The following is a 16,187-nucleotide window of genomic DNA, read 5'->3' as shown; positions in this document are numbered from 1 at the left end:
GCGAAAACTTTTTATTCGTCCCACACACTGCCCTGATGACCTGTTCAACAACATGAAGCTCTACTGTGCAAAGTACATCCGAGTCTATAAGGATGCTTGCTTTAAGCTACTGTATGATGTAATGTTTTAGCAAACTTAGTATTTTGCCAGTGGCTCATGAACTGTAACTGGTTGTTCTCTCTGTATTTAAAAAAAAAAGTAGGTATAAGGTGATATAATGATTTAGCAAACTTTGTATTATATTTCATAATTCAAACTGAGTCAGTCAGAAGTTTGACTTATTATCTCATGTTTAAACTTAATATCTCAACATTTTGACTCACGTGACTCATTATTTTGATTTAAGTCAGAATCCTGATTTATAATATTGTACGCTTTTTTTCTAATTAGCTCAGAATTAAGAAATAGTATCTTATTATTTTGACTTGAAAAAAAAGACTTTTTATGTCCTTAAGAACACTGTATATAAGATTTTTTGTCTCTCAATTTTGACTTAGAAAGTAAAGATTTTAATTGCATAGCTCCTGATTGTACTTGCTACGATGAGGACACAGCCTATAGTTTTATATCTATATTTTAATACATAATAAAAATGCCAGAGCAAGGGTAGTCTAGATTAGATAACACCACTTAGGCCCACCAGTTACTTGGTAAATTTAGATTATTAATAGACCTATATACCCTGAATCAAGTAATGACTTATGGTATATTAGCCAAAATTAGGTTATTCTACCAGCTGTATATGAGAAAAAGTTAGCTCAACTGTTACCAGCTGCAACATTAAAGTGAAGCTACACATTAATATCACTGGGATGGCCTATAATCTATATTATTTTGAAATGTATAACTTTATTTATAAAGCACCTGTAAAAAACAGATGTTTACAAAGTGATTTTAAAGTCAAAGCAAAGGCAGGAGCTCAGGGAAATTAAATTTAAAAAAAAAAATGCTAAACAGAGGAAGGTCTAGAAGAGTCAAACACAAAGGCAAGAACAAAATATGAAAACAAAAAGTCAACAAGAATAAAGGAATTTCAAAGGAATAAAAGTAATACAACAGGCATCTCTGGAGGCCAATTAAGGTACTAAATTAATTAAGTTTTTTAAAAAAGTAAGAAAAAAGCAATTAAAGACAATAAAAATAAGAAGACAATGAGGATTAAACAGTGAGCCACTCTGAATAATAAATAGACCACTTTTACTTTTGTAAAAGTAAAATTTGGAAAACAGGACTTTACTCAGCCTCATTTAGTTTAGTTTATAAATTTGTTGCAATACAGGCAGTACAGCACAATATCTGGAACTGAGTGTTTCTACTCAGTAATACTGAGCAACTTCTGAGGACTTTTAAGATCTGAGTACTTTTTTCACCACTGGTATGCGGCGGGGTATCCCTGTCTGGATGTAAACCAGACAGATGATGACATTTGGATGGTCTAAAAGCAAGATTAAATTCTTTGGACCACCATTCAAACCAGCCGAAACGCTAATCCGGAAGTCAGTCGCTCCGCCGGCAGGAGTTAACCGCTCGGCCGCGCTCGGCAGCGTTCGGCTACTGTTAATCTCTACTACGCAAACTCTGCAATGGGCCCGTAGACTCGGATATTTTACACATGATTTCTGACCGGAAAAAAAAGAGCTTTTTCTGCTTCATGCGCAATGAGCAGCTCTCATAGGAATGAACGAGGTCCCACCTCCACGGCTGTATCCAGATTTATAACAGATCATTGATCTATCTGTGGTATGCGGTATTAAAAACTACAGCAGCGCTCCGTCGCACACTTGTTGTCGCAGGTAGCGTCAGAGTGTGAGGAATAGCCCCATGGAGGACACGGGACCGGAAGAGGCGCAGGGAAATGAAAAAAAAACAAGATGGCAACGGGCGCAGATCACGGGCTGAAAAGAGTAGTTTGGAAAAGTAAGTTTACCCCAACGGGAGAGTGTTTTACTCTGCATACGAAACAGTGCAAAACGTTGTTTTCAAATGTTAATAGCTTTAAACTAACGTTACGGGCTGTTTTTAGGAGCCCTTTCTTACTTTGTGACTTCGCATCTTGTAATGACAGTTAACAGCTAAGTTTCATTCTGCTGTTTGTCGCAACGGAAGTTTACAAACTTGAAATGAGGGAAGACTCACAACACTTGACACCTATGTTTATCACAATGTTACCGAAACTGCCCCTTTCAGTGAAGTTTTGGAGTGAGTAACGCTGGTCGGAGACCGTGAGGTCACTTTGTTTCGCCTGGAGCCCCACCTCATACACCAGCAGGCTAATGTTAACACAACACTGCTGGAAGTAGCTTTAGCTAACGTTTACTGACAACAACATGATGTCAACTTGTCGACGTTTGTTTCTCCCTCGATAAAAACTTCCTATAGCGTTGATCTCGGTTGGGTTTAGGTTATGATAAAGGTGTCGCAGATATGACTGTTTCGGTTTGGGTTTCAAATAAGAGAAATCATAACGTTACACTCATTAGTCTGGTTCGTAGGCAACTGTACATGTAGCTGAAACGAATCCACTCAATACATTAAGTCAAGACTTATTAAGGTTATAATCAGTATTTCAGTCTTATATCTTACACACTACATATAGAAATATATAATATGATATAGATATTTGGCGTTTTGCTAACTATTTGTATCAGCATTTTATATTAATGATTGCTGATAACATTAATTAATCCAAAATTGCAAAGAAATTGTCAGCTTGGGAGGAACTTTACCTTTGCTAAATCTGAGGGGGCTTTTTTATTTAATTATTTTATTTAAATTTTTACTTGACTTAAAAAAAGTGGGAGACTTGCTGCATTTGATGTTGAATGTTTCAGTTTTTATTAAATATTTACTAAAGGCATTTTAACAAAGTTTTGTGTTTTGTTACATTCCAAATTCTAACTATTGAATGAAAGATTTTCATTTTTATTGTAAATGCTTATCTGTTCCAAATATCAGTTATCTGTATCATTAACTAATGATAATCGGTATCCGTATCAGCCCTGAAAAACCAACATCTGTCGAACATTAGATTCTTCATGAAGGTAACATTAGGATGCATCGCAGGGTAGCTTTATTAAGTCCTGGAGGAATTATTTATAACCTTTATGGTACTAATACAACACTGTGAAATGACTCCACAACAAGTTCTGCATTCAGAACTGATGATGTAGCCCAAGTAATATCAGCAAAGTGTACGTGCCCTAAGTAAAAATACTCACTGCGCAGTGAAATGTTTCCTGTTAGTGTTTAAATGTTATATGTTTTTGGATTGATTGTTTCTGCTGCATTAATGTGTGTGTTGCATTTTATTACCGTAGATGTTTCAGGTCGTGCTCCTATTAACTCCTTTATATACTGTTGGTGTTAAATCTGAAGTAATTGATTATATTCTATAAGATCATCATATGATTGTAGCACAGCTGTCCTGTGAGAACAATGTATTTCTAAAAAGTAAATGTTTCATGGTGTCAGAAAAACAGACCAGTTTTCAGCTTTATGCCAATGCATTTTCCAGCTAATCCAAGAATGTTTTTATGTTGTTTCATTTAGTTTAACAAGTAGGAGAATTCTAAAAGGAAAACTTCATCTCTCAGATTAACAAAAAACATGTCCACCTCATTTGGAGATATGTGGTTTTCACTGGTCAGGAAGGGGAGGAAAAAATGTATTCTGAAAAGTAACAAAAGCTGTCAGACACTTGTAATGAGGAAAAAAGTACAATATTTCACTCTGAGATGTAGTGGAGTAGAAGTATTTAGTCGCATGTAATGGAAAGGCACATGTTAAGTACAAGTACCCCAAATTTTATCGTAAATATTGTACTTGAGTAAATGTCTTCAATTACATTTCACCACTGGTTTTATTAGACTGCATCAGTTTTCATCAGGTGTTCCTAATGGAATATAAATCAATGAAGAGACACTTCAGGTGCTGTGATTTTTAGACTCTTTAGACTGACTTGCTTTATCAAGCTACAGACGCACACACACACACACACACACACACACACACACACACACGGTTGGCAAACTTGTCTCTTAGCATTGTGTGTGATGTAAATGGTATTAAACACATAATCAGGTACAATTCTTTGAGTAAGGCTGTTTACTCGATCAGTGACTTATGCAACTAATGGATTGTCAAAGTTATTGCCTAGTCATTTGATTTCTGTCCAACACAAGTGTTTCAGCACCGAAACTAAGCTACAGCTAAAATAGTGTAGTCATGAACAGATTTTTTTTTCTCGTGTTCTTGTTTTTCATGAGTCATGCTCTTGTGTTTTTCTTACAGGAATAAAAGATACAATTATTACAGACTGCAGGAAATCTGAAGTATGGAAGGTAGGACCATTTCCATGTACTCAGTGCAGAATCATAAACTTGTGTTTGCAGGAATGGACAAACTCCGCAATTACAGATCCAATTTTTTATGTCACTGATTCCACATATGCACTGTGATATTTTCGAATAGTTTTGTAATTCCTGGCAACATGTGAAAGTGTTACAGAGTTGACTGACAGGTACATACTCATCTTCTTCACAGATATTGATTCTAGACTCCTTCACCACCAAACTGCTCTCTTCATGCTGCAAAATGTCCGATCTGATGTCCGAGAAAATAACAAGTAGGTTTCCATAACAGTTACACACAAGTTTTTACATCATGAACTGACTGCAGTCTGTGTGTGGATGTCTGTAGCTACTCTGTTACAATAAAATGTTTTGTTTCTGAAGTTGTGGAGGACTTGTACAAAAACAGAGAGCCTGTTCCAGAAATGAAGGCCATCTACTTCATATCACCGACCGCTAAGGTTTGCCATTATATCCCCGTAATGATGTACCATTCAGATTTAAGTTTTCATTTCTGCAAAATATGCCTTTTTTTTACATCAAACTTTGTTGTGATATCTTAAATGTCATTTCATTTCATAGTGTGTGGAGGCCTTTATTGCCGACTTCAAGCCCAAACCCAAATACAAAGCGGCATATGTATATTTCACTGACTGTAAGCAACTTGAACCACTGACTTAATCAACCATGATAGTAAAATAACTGACATCTCTGAAAATGTTTTGATCACGAAAACCTTTTATTCATCCCACAGACTGCCCTGATGACCTGTTCAACAACATGAAGCTCTACTGTGCAAAGTACATCCGAGTCTGTAAGGAAATAAACATGTCCTTCATGCCTCAGGAGGCACAAGGAAGTGGCTGCGGAGGATAATCAACCTTTGTTTAACGTCTTTTGTAATGTCCCATTTCCTCTTTTTATCCAGACGGTAACTTGCTAACCAAGGCAAAAATTAACTCAGTGGGTAGTGTCATGTTGCCTCGGGGAAGAAGAGAGTTGCATTGTCTTAAGTGAATCTAATGGGTGTTGGCCGCTTTAAGCTATGATGTAATGATTTAGTAAACTTTGTATTTTGCCAGGGGCTCATGAACTGTAACTGGTTGTTCTCTCTGTATTTTTTAAAAAAAAAGGTATTAATGCTTTCATTGTTTGGATATTTTATTTATTTCTGTTGATATCCAGGTATTTATAGCGTATAAGAAAAGATTTACAGGCTGCTTAATTTCATTATTATATACAAATTGTTTAATTAAACAGTACATATTTTTCACTCCAGTGTGTTAAATGCTTTTCAGGTGTTCACATGCGACAATCCAGGGGCTTTCCAAAGCATCTACAGTCCGCACAGTCAGGACAAAGAGAAGACACTGGAGACACTCGCGGACCAGCTCGTCACGCTGTGTGCCACGTTGGACGAGTACCCAGGGGTCAGATACAAGAAGTAAGCCAGAGAAGATTTGGTTTCACAGCTAAGAACACACCTCAAGCCCTAAGCAGCGACCTTTTATGAGAAAAGCTGAAATCGAGATCATATGTTACCTAACTTATTTATACTGTTTTCACCTCACTTAGCTTAATCTAACATTCAAATTCCAAAAAACAGCAGTGTTTGGCTTTTATTATCTTACATGAAGTATGATTTAATTTTTCCCCAGAGTACACGCTTAAATTATACGCGTAAAACAGCAAGCGTCAGACCGCATTAAGCTGAAAAACTTTGTTCAAAAACACTTGCCTCGGGTGATTTAAAGCCATTTTTCTATAAATATCTTTTCCCTCTGATATTTTGCAGCCTTGTCGTGCACTAACTTGACTTTGATAACTCATGAAAAACAATTTATATCATAACTAGGGACAGCAACATGGAGAACGCCAAAATCCTAGCAGAGCTGGTGGACAACAAGCTGGCCAAACACTACGAGCTGGATGACAGCGGCAAGAAAAAGGTGATGCACCTCATGAACAAAGATACTTCACGGAATAAACAAAATCTCAGCCCAGGGAGAAATGCGAACCTAGAAATGCGGTATTATTTTCCACTGAGAGCTTGTAAAAGAATATAGATGACCTCCTTTGCCTTAAGCAGATTGGATTATTGCTGCACTTCAACAGAAAATTCAAATCAGAAAAGCTTCTGTTGGATCCTGGGTAGCAGTTAAGCAAGGAAAAAGACTATATGTCACCGCTGTTTTTATTTTTAAAAATGAAGTGGTATGTTTAATGTTTTTAATCTGTGTTTTCCCCTCATCTAAAGGGAAAGACCCAGGCCCAGCTGCTGATAGTGGAGAGAGGGTTTGACCCCGTCAGTCCCATCCTGCATGAACTGACCTACCAGGCTATGGCTTATGACCTCATTGACATACAGAGCGACACCTACAAGTAATACAAGCCTTACTGAATCTTAGCATTTTTTACAGTCATACATAATATATGTAAAGCACCATATCCCCATTCTTTTATGGCAGATAAGCTTTGTTTTTTTTAAATTAAAGGTTAAGTTTGATATTTTTGAGTGTAAATGTATTACCTTAAAGGGTAATTGAAGTATTTTTCAACCTGGGCCCTATTTTCCCATGTTTTTGTGTCTGTGTGACTAATTGGAAGAACGATTTTGAAATCAGTTCAGTAGTGAGTGAGAGTGAAACTGGCTGTAATGAAACCACTCGGGACATGTTCGCACCAACAGTTTATGTCCACTTAAAGTGCTTGTTTTTTGCCACTGACAGGCCTAGACTGTCATTTTAAGTTTCAGACATTACAGAAAAGATCCCTTACAGAGATAGAACTTTTTTGTTGAAGAGTAAGATCCTTTTAGTTTAACTTTGTTTAACAACCCCCTAATTTTCATCACCAGACTCTATTTACATAAACGGTTTTATCATTTTAGCATTGTAAAATACACTTCATGAAGTTGACAGAAACTAAACAAAATTCACAAAAAAAGTAGTTTTGGTTTGTCTCCCCCCATTTTTCACCCATTACCAGCCCTGGTTTGTTGGAAATAAACCCTTAATTCATCCATTTTGATGTGAAAACATGCAGTCTTTACACACTCTAAATTTACCGTTTATTTAAATGGAATCTGGAAGCGTTGGCGTTGGTGATTTTGGCGCTGTTTCTGGTTAAAACTAAAGGATGTTATTTTAAAAAAAGCTCCATCTCCATGGGGTTCTTAGGTATAATGTTGTCAGACATTTAGAATAACAATCTCAAAACGTCAGAGACAAAAATAAATACATTACGTTACATTACATTGCAGCCTGTGTCAAAGCTGCTGGCTGCAGCGCTTCTTGCTCAGTACTAAACCAGTTTCAAAAATTCCCATTAGTCACCTAGAAACAAAAACATGGAAAAATAGTGTCCACACTGTAATTACCCCTTAAGGTAATACATTTCTAGCTAAAACCAACTATTTGGTTTATTTTTTGTGGCCAGGTACAAGTCCAAAGATGGCTCAGAGAAGCAGGCCCTGCTGAATGAGGATGACCTGCTCTGGGTGAAGCTTAGGCACAAGCACATTGCTGAAGTCACAGAGTAAGTGCCGAAGATCTAAGGACAGAGGTATCCCATGCTGTGTTTCTCAGCCCCAAACATTAACCCCATTTTTTTCTCACAACAGACAAATCCGCAAGTTGGTAAAGGAAATATCTGCTAGCAAGAAACAGCCAGATGGGAAGGTACTGTGCTTTGGTTTCTTTGTGCTTCTCTGATACCTGGAGTTCAGTTAGTCTTCATAGTTCATTTTTCATTGTTTTTCCAGATCACAATTAGCAATTTGGCTCAGATGATGAAGAAGATGCCCGCATTCCGTAAACAGGTGACCGAGGTATGTGGCACCAGTGTTTATTAAATTATTTTTGGAGTGGTGTCTGTAGTTATAAAGCTGAGTGATCATTGTGGTTCATCATGGTGGCTGGGTGTGGTGCCTCCAAAGCCTGCTATTATGTGGGGTTGACATCATGTTTTTAGCAGCAAATCAGAACAGGAAGTCATCCTCTCTGGCCCCTTAGATGAATGTATTTGTCTTCCATTAAGGGGAATCATTTTGAAAGTCCTGCAGGAATACCAGGTCCTTGTTATAGTGTTCTTAACTTTTCTCTCTTTCTGAATTCAAGAAAACAATTCATCTGCAGCTGGCCGAGGACTGCATGGAACACTTCTCAAACAACGTGGAGAAACTCTGCAAAGCTGAACAGGTCTGTCTGTGCTCCCTCATCTGTTTTGGTGCAGCAAGTGCCAAACATTTTTATCACTCAGATTTGTTTGAACAAGTCAGCAGGTAGGCGTTGGGAGGGATAACATTTGCATAGAAAGCCTTATGAGTTTAAATGTCTGCCCTAATAAAGTGACGGGACAGTGTGTTGCGGTATGTTACTTACAGTGGTCAGATTCCAGATGTGAAATATGTGGAGCGTCATGAATAGATATTCAAAACTTTCACTATATTCCCAGCTTGAAAGGAAATTTAAAAGAAACTGCTTTGTCTCTGTGTAGGACCTTGCAGTGGGGTCAGACGTGGAGGGAGTGAAGGTGAGAGATCCCATGAGGACCCTGCTGCCTGTGCTGCTCCACCCGTACAAGATCCACGACAAGATCAGAGCTGTGCTGCTCTACATCTTCAGCCTCAGCGGTATGACAGTCTTCTCTTGCAGCATTTGGTAATGTGGTGTTTTGCAGTGTAACTTCCAGGGACCTTACAGAGTGCAGAGTTAAAGAGAGAAGTTTCAAAAATGGTAAGAGGCGATGAGAATCAGTCAAGGTATAAACTGTTGGGTTGTCTGTCCTGACAGAAATTCTCAGTTGACTACTATACAGAACAGTTCATAGACTAATCCTTTAGTTGATTTTTAATCATCTTTTATTGTCGTATTTGTCTACATTGCATGAATGGATAGACATTTAGATACAGGTAGATAATTTGAACATGTAAAAAAAAAAAAAACAGAATAAGATAAAAATTAAACAAAATGGCAATACAAAAATGGATACCTTTATTATTTCGTACCTCTTCTCAGGTAATCAGTTAAATACATTTGTGAACTTCACCTCTAACTTATGTACATACACTTATTTGCACGCACAGACTGACATACATGCAAGCATACACACATATATCCATATATATGCATACACATACATATATGTGTCCCACTGAATTTCCACATACTGACTTTAGATAAGGCTGTTCATGTTGCCCACTGTAGTTAGCAGCCTCTTTGCAATGAGAGCTTCAGAAAAAACACAGATTTTTAAAGTGAGACTGATTTATTCAGTGTTTTTAGCGGTTTAAATCACTGGGTCCCTTTGTGATAGAGAGGACGAGACCACTGCAGATACTTCAGCTCCTGGTAATAACCTCCTGAATATAACAAACTCCAGCACAAAACTTTGTTTAAAATGCCTTTAGCAAATGTTGAATCCAAACTGAAACGTTACATACAGAAAGATCCCAGCATCTTTTTTTTTTTTTTTTTTTTTTTTAAATAAAGTCAGGTGAAAAATGTAAATAAAAATGAATAAATAAAAATAGCTCCCTGAGGTTTACAAAGTAAACGTTTCCCCCATGCTGACACTTTCTTTTCACTTTGTAGTTAAATAATTTTATCGGAGATCATCAAAACAAAATGCTGATACAGATAATTGGCAAAATGCCAAATATCAGCCCCAATAATCGGCTTGGCCAATAATCTGTCAATCTGTAATTATAATTTGGAGACGTTTCGGCGGCTTGCCGTCCTCACTGCTAGATGCCACTAAATTCCCCTAAATATTACACACACGCTGTGTTTTTAACAGTGATAGATATCCCCCCCAAAAAACACCATAGATGAGACAAAAAACTATTTTTTTCTTTGCTGATCAAGGCTAATTATTGGAGTTAAAAAAAGCAGCCCTGATAAACTATCATCAGGTTTTCACACTGCTTTTTTTGTAAACAGGAACAACAGACGAGAACTTAAGCAAACTCATCCAGCACGTGAAGATCGAGGATGAACGAGAGTACATCCTGAACTGGAAAGAGCTGGGGGTCCCTATCATCACATCGGTATGTGGAGAAAAAGGAGGAAAAGATTGATTGTATTGATGCTTTTCAAGGGTATTGATTGTAGATGAGAGTACCTACTTCAAACTATAAAAATGACTAATTGTAGCTGGCTGCTTGGTTTTTCACTGTGGTTCACTCTGGGTTTTTTTTGTTGTGTCATCTTCGTTCTTGTCTGGTTTATCTGTTCAGTTCTTTCATTCAGTCTCAACTGAATCTGGCTCACTGTTTCTTGTGCTTTTATTTCCAGCCTAGTTTCTTCTCTCGCAAACCGACCAGGCGAGATCGTTCCCAGGATGAGACATACAACCTCTCCAGATGGACTCCTGTCATAAAAGATGTCATGGAGGTCAGTGAGAGCAGATTACCTTGTTATATAATGTACTCTGTTAGCAGCTAACATTTCTGCACAATCACACAACATTTACACCTGATTGCATTCCAGTTTACACACTGTTCTTTAGAAACACTTTCCGGCTGAACATGAATTAAGCAGCATAACTCCAGAGAAAGGGATCTGGGTGCAGCTAGGAAGCTTGGTTTTAAGTTGTACAGATAGGATGTAGGATATCCGGCATTGACGTGAGTTCCGTCCTACAAATCTCAACATATAGCTCAATCTAGGTCACTGTGCTGCCTCAGTCCCCCTCTGAATGGAATCTGTGAGACAAAATGAACAGAACTGTGAAAGCACGACAAAAGGAAATTATCAGATTCAGGTCATCTGATAAGCAGTGTTACATATTTGTTTGTGTTGTTGTGTACTGCATCTCAGCATCCATTAGGCACAATAATGCACCACTTGCGTGCCGATCTCTGGGGATGATCCTTCCGTCTCAGCAACATGTCTCTGTACTGATCCTCAGAAGATTTGGCAGTATGTTAAATGTGTTCCTTTTCAGAGGTTATTATATAGAGGTGAGATGTTTTGTGTTAAAACAGAGGTACGGTGCTGCCTTGTGTACGTTTGTACTTTTAAAAAGAGAGATGTCACGCACACAGCACATTAACGTAGCTTTTTATCCTTGTGAGGAAGTTTGCTTTTGAGTTTACGTTATATGATCTGTCAACCACAGATAATATCAGCTTTGCAGCTGTTACATTAAAAATCTCTGCTGTTGAGCCGAATTCTCAGAAAGAGATGAGGAACTGAGAGGAGTTATGCCAGTGACTTGGTAACAAAATAAGGTACTTTCTAAAACCTAATTGCTGCCTCTCAGTTCTGTAATCCCACAGAACTGAAATTTCATTTTTTGGTATCATATGATGTCAGATGAGGAAATGTTTTTTTAATAAGTAAAAGCCAAAGTCTCATGGTTAAATTTTTTTGCAAATATGATTTGTGTTGACTTTAAATTAATGATAAAAACTAGTTAAATTAAAATGAAAAATTATCCAAAAATGAAGAACTTATCTGATCTTTAACATAATACGATCTTTTATGTCCTCTCCTCATTTTCACATCCCTTTCCTGTTATTACCTGAAAAGCCCTTTCTAACACCACCTGAGTACCTGGTTTCCTGTAAACTGTGATCAAAGTTTCCTCTTGCAGCACGAAACTGACTCTTTTGTGCAGTGTGTCAGCATAAACTGGTTTCAACCATGAAAAATAGCATTGAATTTTTAGTGAAAATGTTCTAAGTACAAAAAACAATGAGCACTATAAGTTTAGAATCACAACTAAAATTTAAACTCCGTCTCTGAGACTGAAGTGCTTGACAGCAGATTGATTTTCTACTTTTTTGTATTTTGTCACCCCTTATTCATCTTGTAGTTAGCAGCAGAAATTGTCATACAGTGATGTGTTTTTTTAATATTCCAGAGACTACACCTACTTTAGAGTTCTTTAGAGGGCTCCTCTACTATTTAAAGAAGTTTCATAGATTGCATGCTTTTATGTCATTAAAGTGAAAAGCCAAACCTGTGTTTCAAATGTAGAGATAGAGGGGAAATACTGAAGTACCGAGTCGAAACTCATAACATTAGTAGGGTAACCACTGCGCTGTTAAACTCCAAAAAAAAGAGTCCTGTGTGTATGAATGTAAGAGGGATGCTCTCTCATAAATACAAACAGAGGTTAATACTTAAATTTATGTTTTCCTGCCAACGAGAGGTGATCACACTTTCACAAATGACGGATAAATAAAAATAAAACTGTGACCTTCAGGATGCCGTGGAGAACAAACTTGACACCAAAGAGTGGCCTCACCAGTCTGAGTGTCCTGCTGCCTGGAACGGCTCCGGGGCTGTCAGGTACAGTAGCATTTTTGTTTGTGATCATACCAGAAGTAGGTCAATAGTTTCTGGAAATAATTCTAAAAGCTGCTAGAGATACTCCTATCTGGCTTTTTTTCTAGTTGATACTAATTTCCAACTTAATGTCAAATGTTCCTGCAGAAGACTCTGTGATAGCCAACACTCATGACTAATTAAAAAATACTGATATATTTCTCCTACTGTCAGTTGCCGTCAAAGGGGCCGCGTTTTGCACACAGAAGGTCCTTTTTTTGCTTTTACAACTAAAGGCAGACAGTGAGACGCTGATAAGTTAGCGCCCTCTAGTGATGACTTGTGCTCCTGCTTTCAGCTCCAGCTGAATGTGTTGAATGTGTTGTGAATGAATGTGGTGTTTTTTAAGGGATTGTTTAAAGTGTCGTTGTCGTTGCATTAAATATTAAAAATAATCTGGGTCTGTTTATGGAATCTAGAGTTAGATCTGATGTGTTTTCATGTCTTTGTTGTTGGTTTTGCTGTTTCCCTCCACAATTTCGACATGCAGCTCCCACTTTTTCTTTGAAATGTTGGCAGTAAATGTCTGTCGCCCACCCTCTTTTCCACAGTGCCCGCCAAAAGCACAAAGCAAGTGCTCAAGACGAGCGCCGGACTGGCTCACGCCTCATTGTTTTTATTCTTGGAGGAATCAGTTTCTCTGAGATGCGCTGTGCCTATGAGGTCACCCAGGCGGTAAAATCCTGCGAGGTCATCATAGGTGAGCACTAATACACAATATTATAGCTGACTGGTTAGTATCATGTATTTCTGAGGGCATAAAAATTATTTGCATTTTTCAGTACTATTTTTTTCTTGCTTGTGCTCAATACGACTGTTTGGCTTTCTGTTGTTGTATCGCTGTCTATGTATCCCATTTCTGCTTAGCTTTGTTTTTGTCAAAGCACTTTGTAAACTCTGTTTTTGAAGGTGTTATATAAATTAAGTTATTATTGTTGTTATTATTACTCAGTGTCTATGAAAACAATGTTATGTAGTTTTTTTTTTATTGAATCCAGATGGTGACTCTTTTGAGTTGTGGCCATTCAGATTCATATAGTACATTATTATAAATTTCAATTCAACTGCTCTTTTTGTCTAGAAACACCCATTAAATTGTAACTTAGTTTTTATTTCCCAGGTGTTTAACGCAACCTACAGGAGCCAGTCAGAATTGTGAAATGTTTTTTTGCTATGATCTGGGACCCTAATAGTTTTTTATACTTTGTTTCCAGGGTCTTCTCACATTTTGACTCCGACCGGTCTCCTGAATGACATCAAGGCTCTGAGCAAAGGCCCCATGGAGACTTTCACAATAGAGGAAAGGAGCAATGCCTGAGAGGTTGCAAACTAACACGTCCCGAAAGTTCCCCTGCCTCCTTGCATCTCATTTTACTCAGCACAGTGCACTCAACTGGACTTCCTGAATGGAAGACTGAAGGGAATTGACCTTATACTTTACTTTATCTTTTTTAATACTCTTTTCAAATGTGGTGCACATTTACAGTAGGCATGAGGGGAAATTCTCTTTTGACTTGGTCAGTAACTATGGCTTGATTATGGCTTTTTTTTTGGTAATTGTCATTTCATTATATGGATCATATTAAAAGTGAATTGACCTCATCCTGCTCTAAACATCTTAAGTAAAAACTGTCTAATCTGCCTATCTGTGTTTGCGTTGTCCATAGAAAAGATGGTTATGTTATATGTTAAAAGGCGTCTGAGAAAAACCTTCAGAGAGAGAATGGTGGTGAAAAGTAGTGCAAAGCTAATGTATATATACTGTATGTAAGCACTGAGTCCCTGCTGTGTCATTCTGACTTTTTCAGTCACACTTTATGTAATTTAGAAGGGTGTTTTTAACATAGAGAATTTATGTTTTTGTTTTTTTCTCGAATTGAACAAATGACTAATAAATGGATGAAGTGGTTCAAATCTGATCTGACTTCAATTTAAGGTTAATATTTTCGTGTTTGTGAAATGGGTCGCAGCTGAAAATAGATATCGTGACAAAGCAGTAAAAAAAAAAAAAAAAACAATGCAAGAAAAATAAAGCACCAGGATGAGCTTAACCCTTTGAGACCTGGATCGACATCAGTTTTCTTGTGCTGCTTTCAGATGCCTTTTACAGCTGCTGAACCTGTTGAACATGAACAAATTGGTTTGATTTCTTTTGAAAACATGGGAAAAACGTCAGTGAGCAACTTTTTAAGAAATGTCCCATAAATTGCAATAAATTAGTTAAAGGTGACAAGAAAATGGCCTTAGCTTATTTTATTTTGTTAAAAGGGGGAAGTTGAGAAAAAAAAATAGAAAATTCTGTTCATAATTTTCAGTTATATATTTAAAAATGTGTTACAGAAAAACAATTTATACATATACATTCTTTACATTTTTCAGCACTTTTTGAGTCTTTTTTTAAACTCTTTTTTTTGTGCTTCAAAAAGCTTTTATTTTTAAAAAACAGTAGACTAAAAACTTTAAAAACAAGATGTTTTGGTGTTCATCAATTTTTTGTGCTTATTTTCAGGAAGTTTTCTTGTAACTTTTTCTTAATTTCTTGCTCATTTTTAGGCCATGCCTTCTTATATTGCTCATTGTCTCCTCCCCATTTTTTTTGCAAGACATCAAACAAAATTGCTTAGCTTACAAAGGGTTAAAAGTACCTAAATTATACCTGATTCTAGATATTTGACTTGCATTGACATCAGTCAACTATACCTAAGTGCTCTGGCATGTTTCAACACGTTTTGTTTGCGTAGGGTGTAGAGGCTGTTGAAAGAATGATGGTAAAAACTCTTACCCTGGTCCATCAAATCAGCAGTAATGTAATATTCATAAAAAAAGACCTTCATAAATCGAAAACCACATGTTCCATAGGAGCCAACATACAGCTGAACAGACAATAGGTGAACTATAGACATTATGGGGCTTCTGTAATGTTATACATTTAAATCTGTCCTACTTCTACAGGCATTATGCTTTAGTTACATGACATTTAGATGATTGATACTCAGGACTGTGCACAACACAGGAATGTGCATTTTAGAGAAAACTTGAGAGGGGTATTGAATCTTTAAGTGTTGCAGGCCTTTGTACTGCCTTTGTACTGAAATACTGCAGTAGTTTGGTTTTGAATGGAGGGATGCTTTGCTGCAATTTGTGGTGTAACTGAAAAGCAAACAAAAGAAATGTGAGGATTAAGGTAACATTTATCTAGTTTGGTAAAACTGAACTAAAATGCACACAGATGGCTTTGGCTCTATCCCACATCCTATACTGTACATCACACACAGACAGCACTTTCACTTCATCTCAAATCTCCCAAGTTGCATGTGCTAGGGGAAGCATTTCGTGGAATTGTAAGAACAAGTCAAGTCAAACTTAAAATATAAGCAAGAGGAAACACACATCAGATGTCCTGTAATTCTTCAGTACATCAGCATAGTACTTGTGAGGGTATCATGTTTGTGGAATGGAGATCTCATCAGATGTGATTAAACTCGAGAACAGGGTGGCTCTC

The 16,187-nt window shown here is 37.2% G+C and overlaps 1 protein-coding gene across 2 annotated transcripts; it reads left to right on the top strand.

The window, feature by feature from the left end:
* The first annotated feature begins 32 nt into the window (after nucleotides 1–32).
* On the top strand, nucleotides 33–14,599 carry stxbp3 (syntaxin binding protein 3). Of its 2 annotated transcripts, XM_042516934.1 has the most exons (19): nucleotides 1,708–1,917; nucleotides 4,291–4,340; nucleotides 4,543–4,624; nucleotides 4,734–4,810; nucleotides 4,932–5,004; nucleotides 5,104–5,204; nucleotides 5,648–5,793; nucleotides 6,205–6,298; nucleotides 6,607–6,731; nucleotides 7,788–7,886; nucleotides 7,972–8,029; nucleotides 8,113–8,178; nucleotides 8,468–8,548; nucleotides 8,847–8,982; nucleotides 10,292–10,398; nucleotides 10,646–10,744; nucleotides 12,564–12,649; nucleotides 13,237–13,385; nucleotides 13,900–14,599. In XM_042516934.1, the coding sequence occupies exons 1-19, from the start codon at nucleotides 1,872–1,874 to the stop codon at nucleotides 14,001–14,003; spliced, it is 1,779 nt and encodes a 592-aa protein (XP_042372868.1). In that variant the 5' UTR covers nucleotides 1,708–1,871; the 3' UTR covers nucleotides 14,004–14,599. The 2 variants fall into 2 exon arrangements, with proteins under 2 accessions (XP_042372874.1, XP_042372868.1); XM_042516940.1 differs by lacking the exons at nucleotides 1,708–1,917; nucleotides 4,291–4,340; nucleotides 4,543–4,624; nucleotides 4,734–4,810; nucleotides 4,932–5,004 and adding an exon at nucleotides 33–76 and having other exon boundaries at nucleotides 5,154–5,204.
* The last annotated feature ends 1,588 nt before the right edge of the window (nucleotides 14,600–16,187 follow it).

The sequence above is a fragment of the Plectropomus leopardus genome, chromosome 3 (assembly GCF_008729295.1).
Source record: "Plectropomus leopardus isolate mb chromosome 3, YSFRI_Pleo_2.0, whole genome shotgun sequence".
Taxonomy (NCBI): domain Eukaryota; kingdom Metazoa; phylum Chordata; class Actinopteri; order Perciformes; family Serranidae; genus Plectropomus; species Plectropomus leopardus.
This window is presented reverse-complemented; position numbering and strand designations above follow the sequence as displayed.

Excerpts from the sequence above, each read along its gene's own strand:
- stxbp3 (XM_042516934.1), top strand. The coding sequence starts at position 1,872 with ATGGCAACGGGCGCAGATCACGGGCTGAAAAGAGTAGTTTGGAAAA. Across the intron at positions 4,341-4,542 it reads GGAAATCTGAAGTATGGAAG|ATATTGATTCTAGACTCCTT; the intron begins GTAGGACCATTT and ends TCTTCTTCACAG. Across the intron at positions 5,205-5,647 it reads TCATGCCTCAGGAGGCACAA|GTGTTCACATGCGACAATCC; the intron begins GGAAGTGGCTGC and ends AATGCTTTTCAG.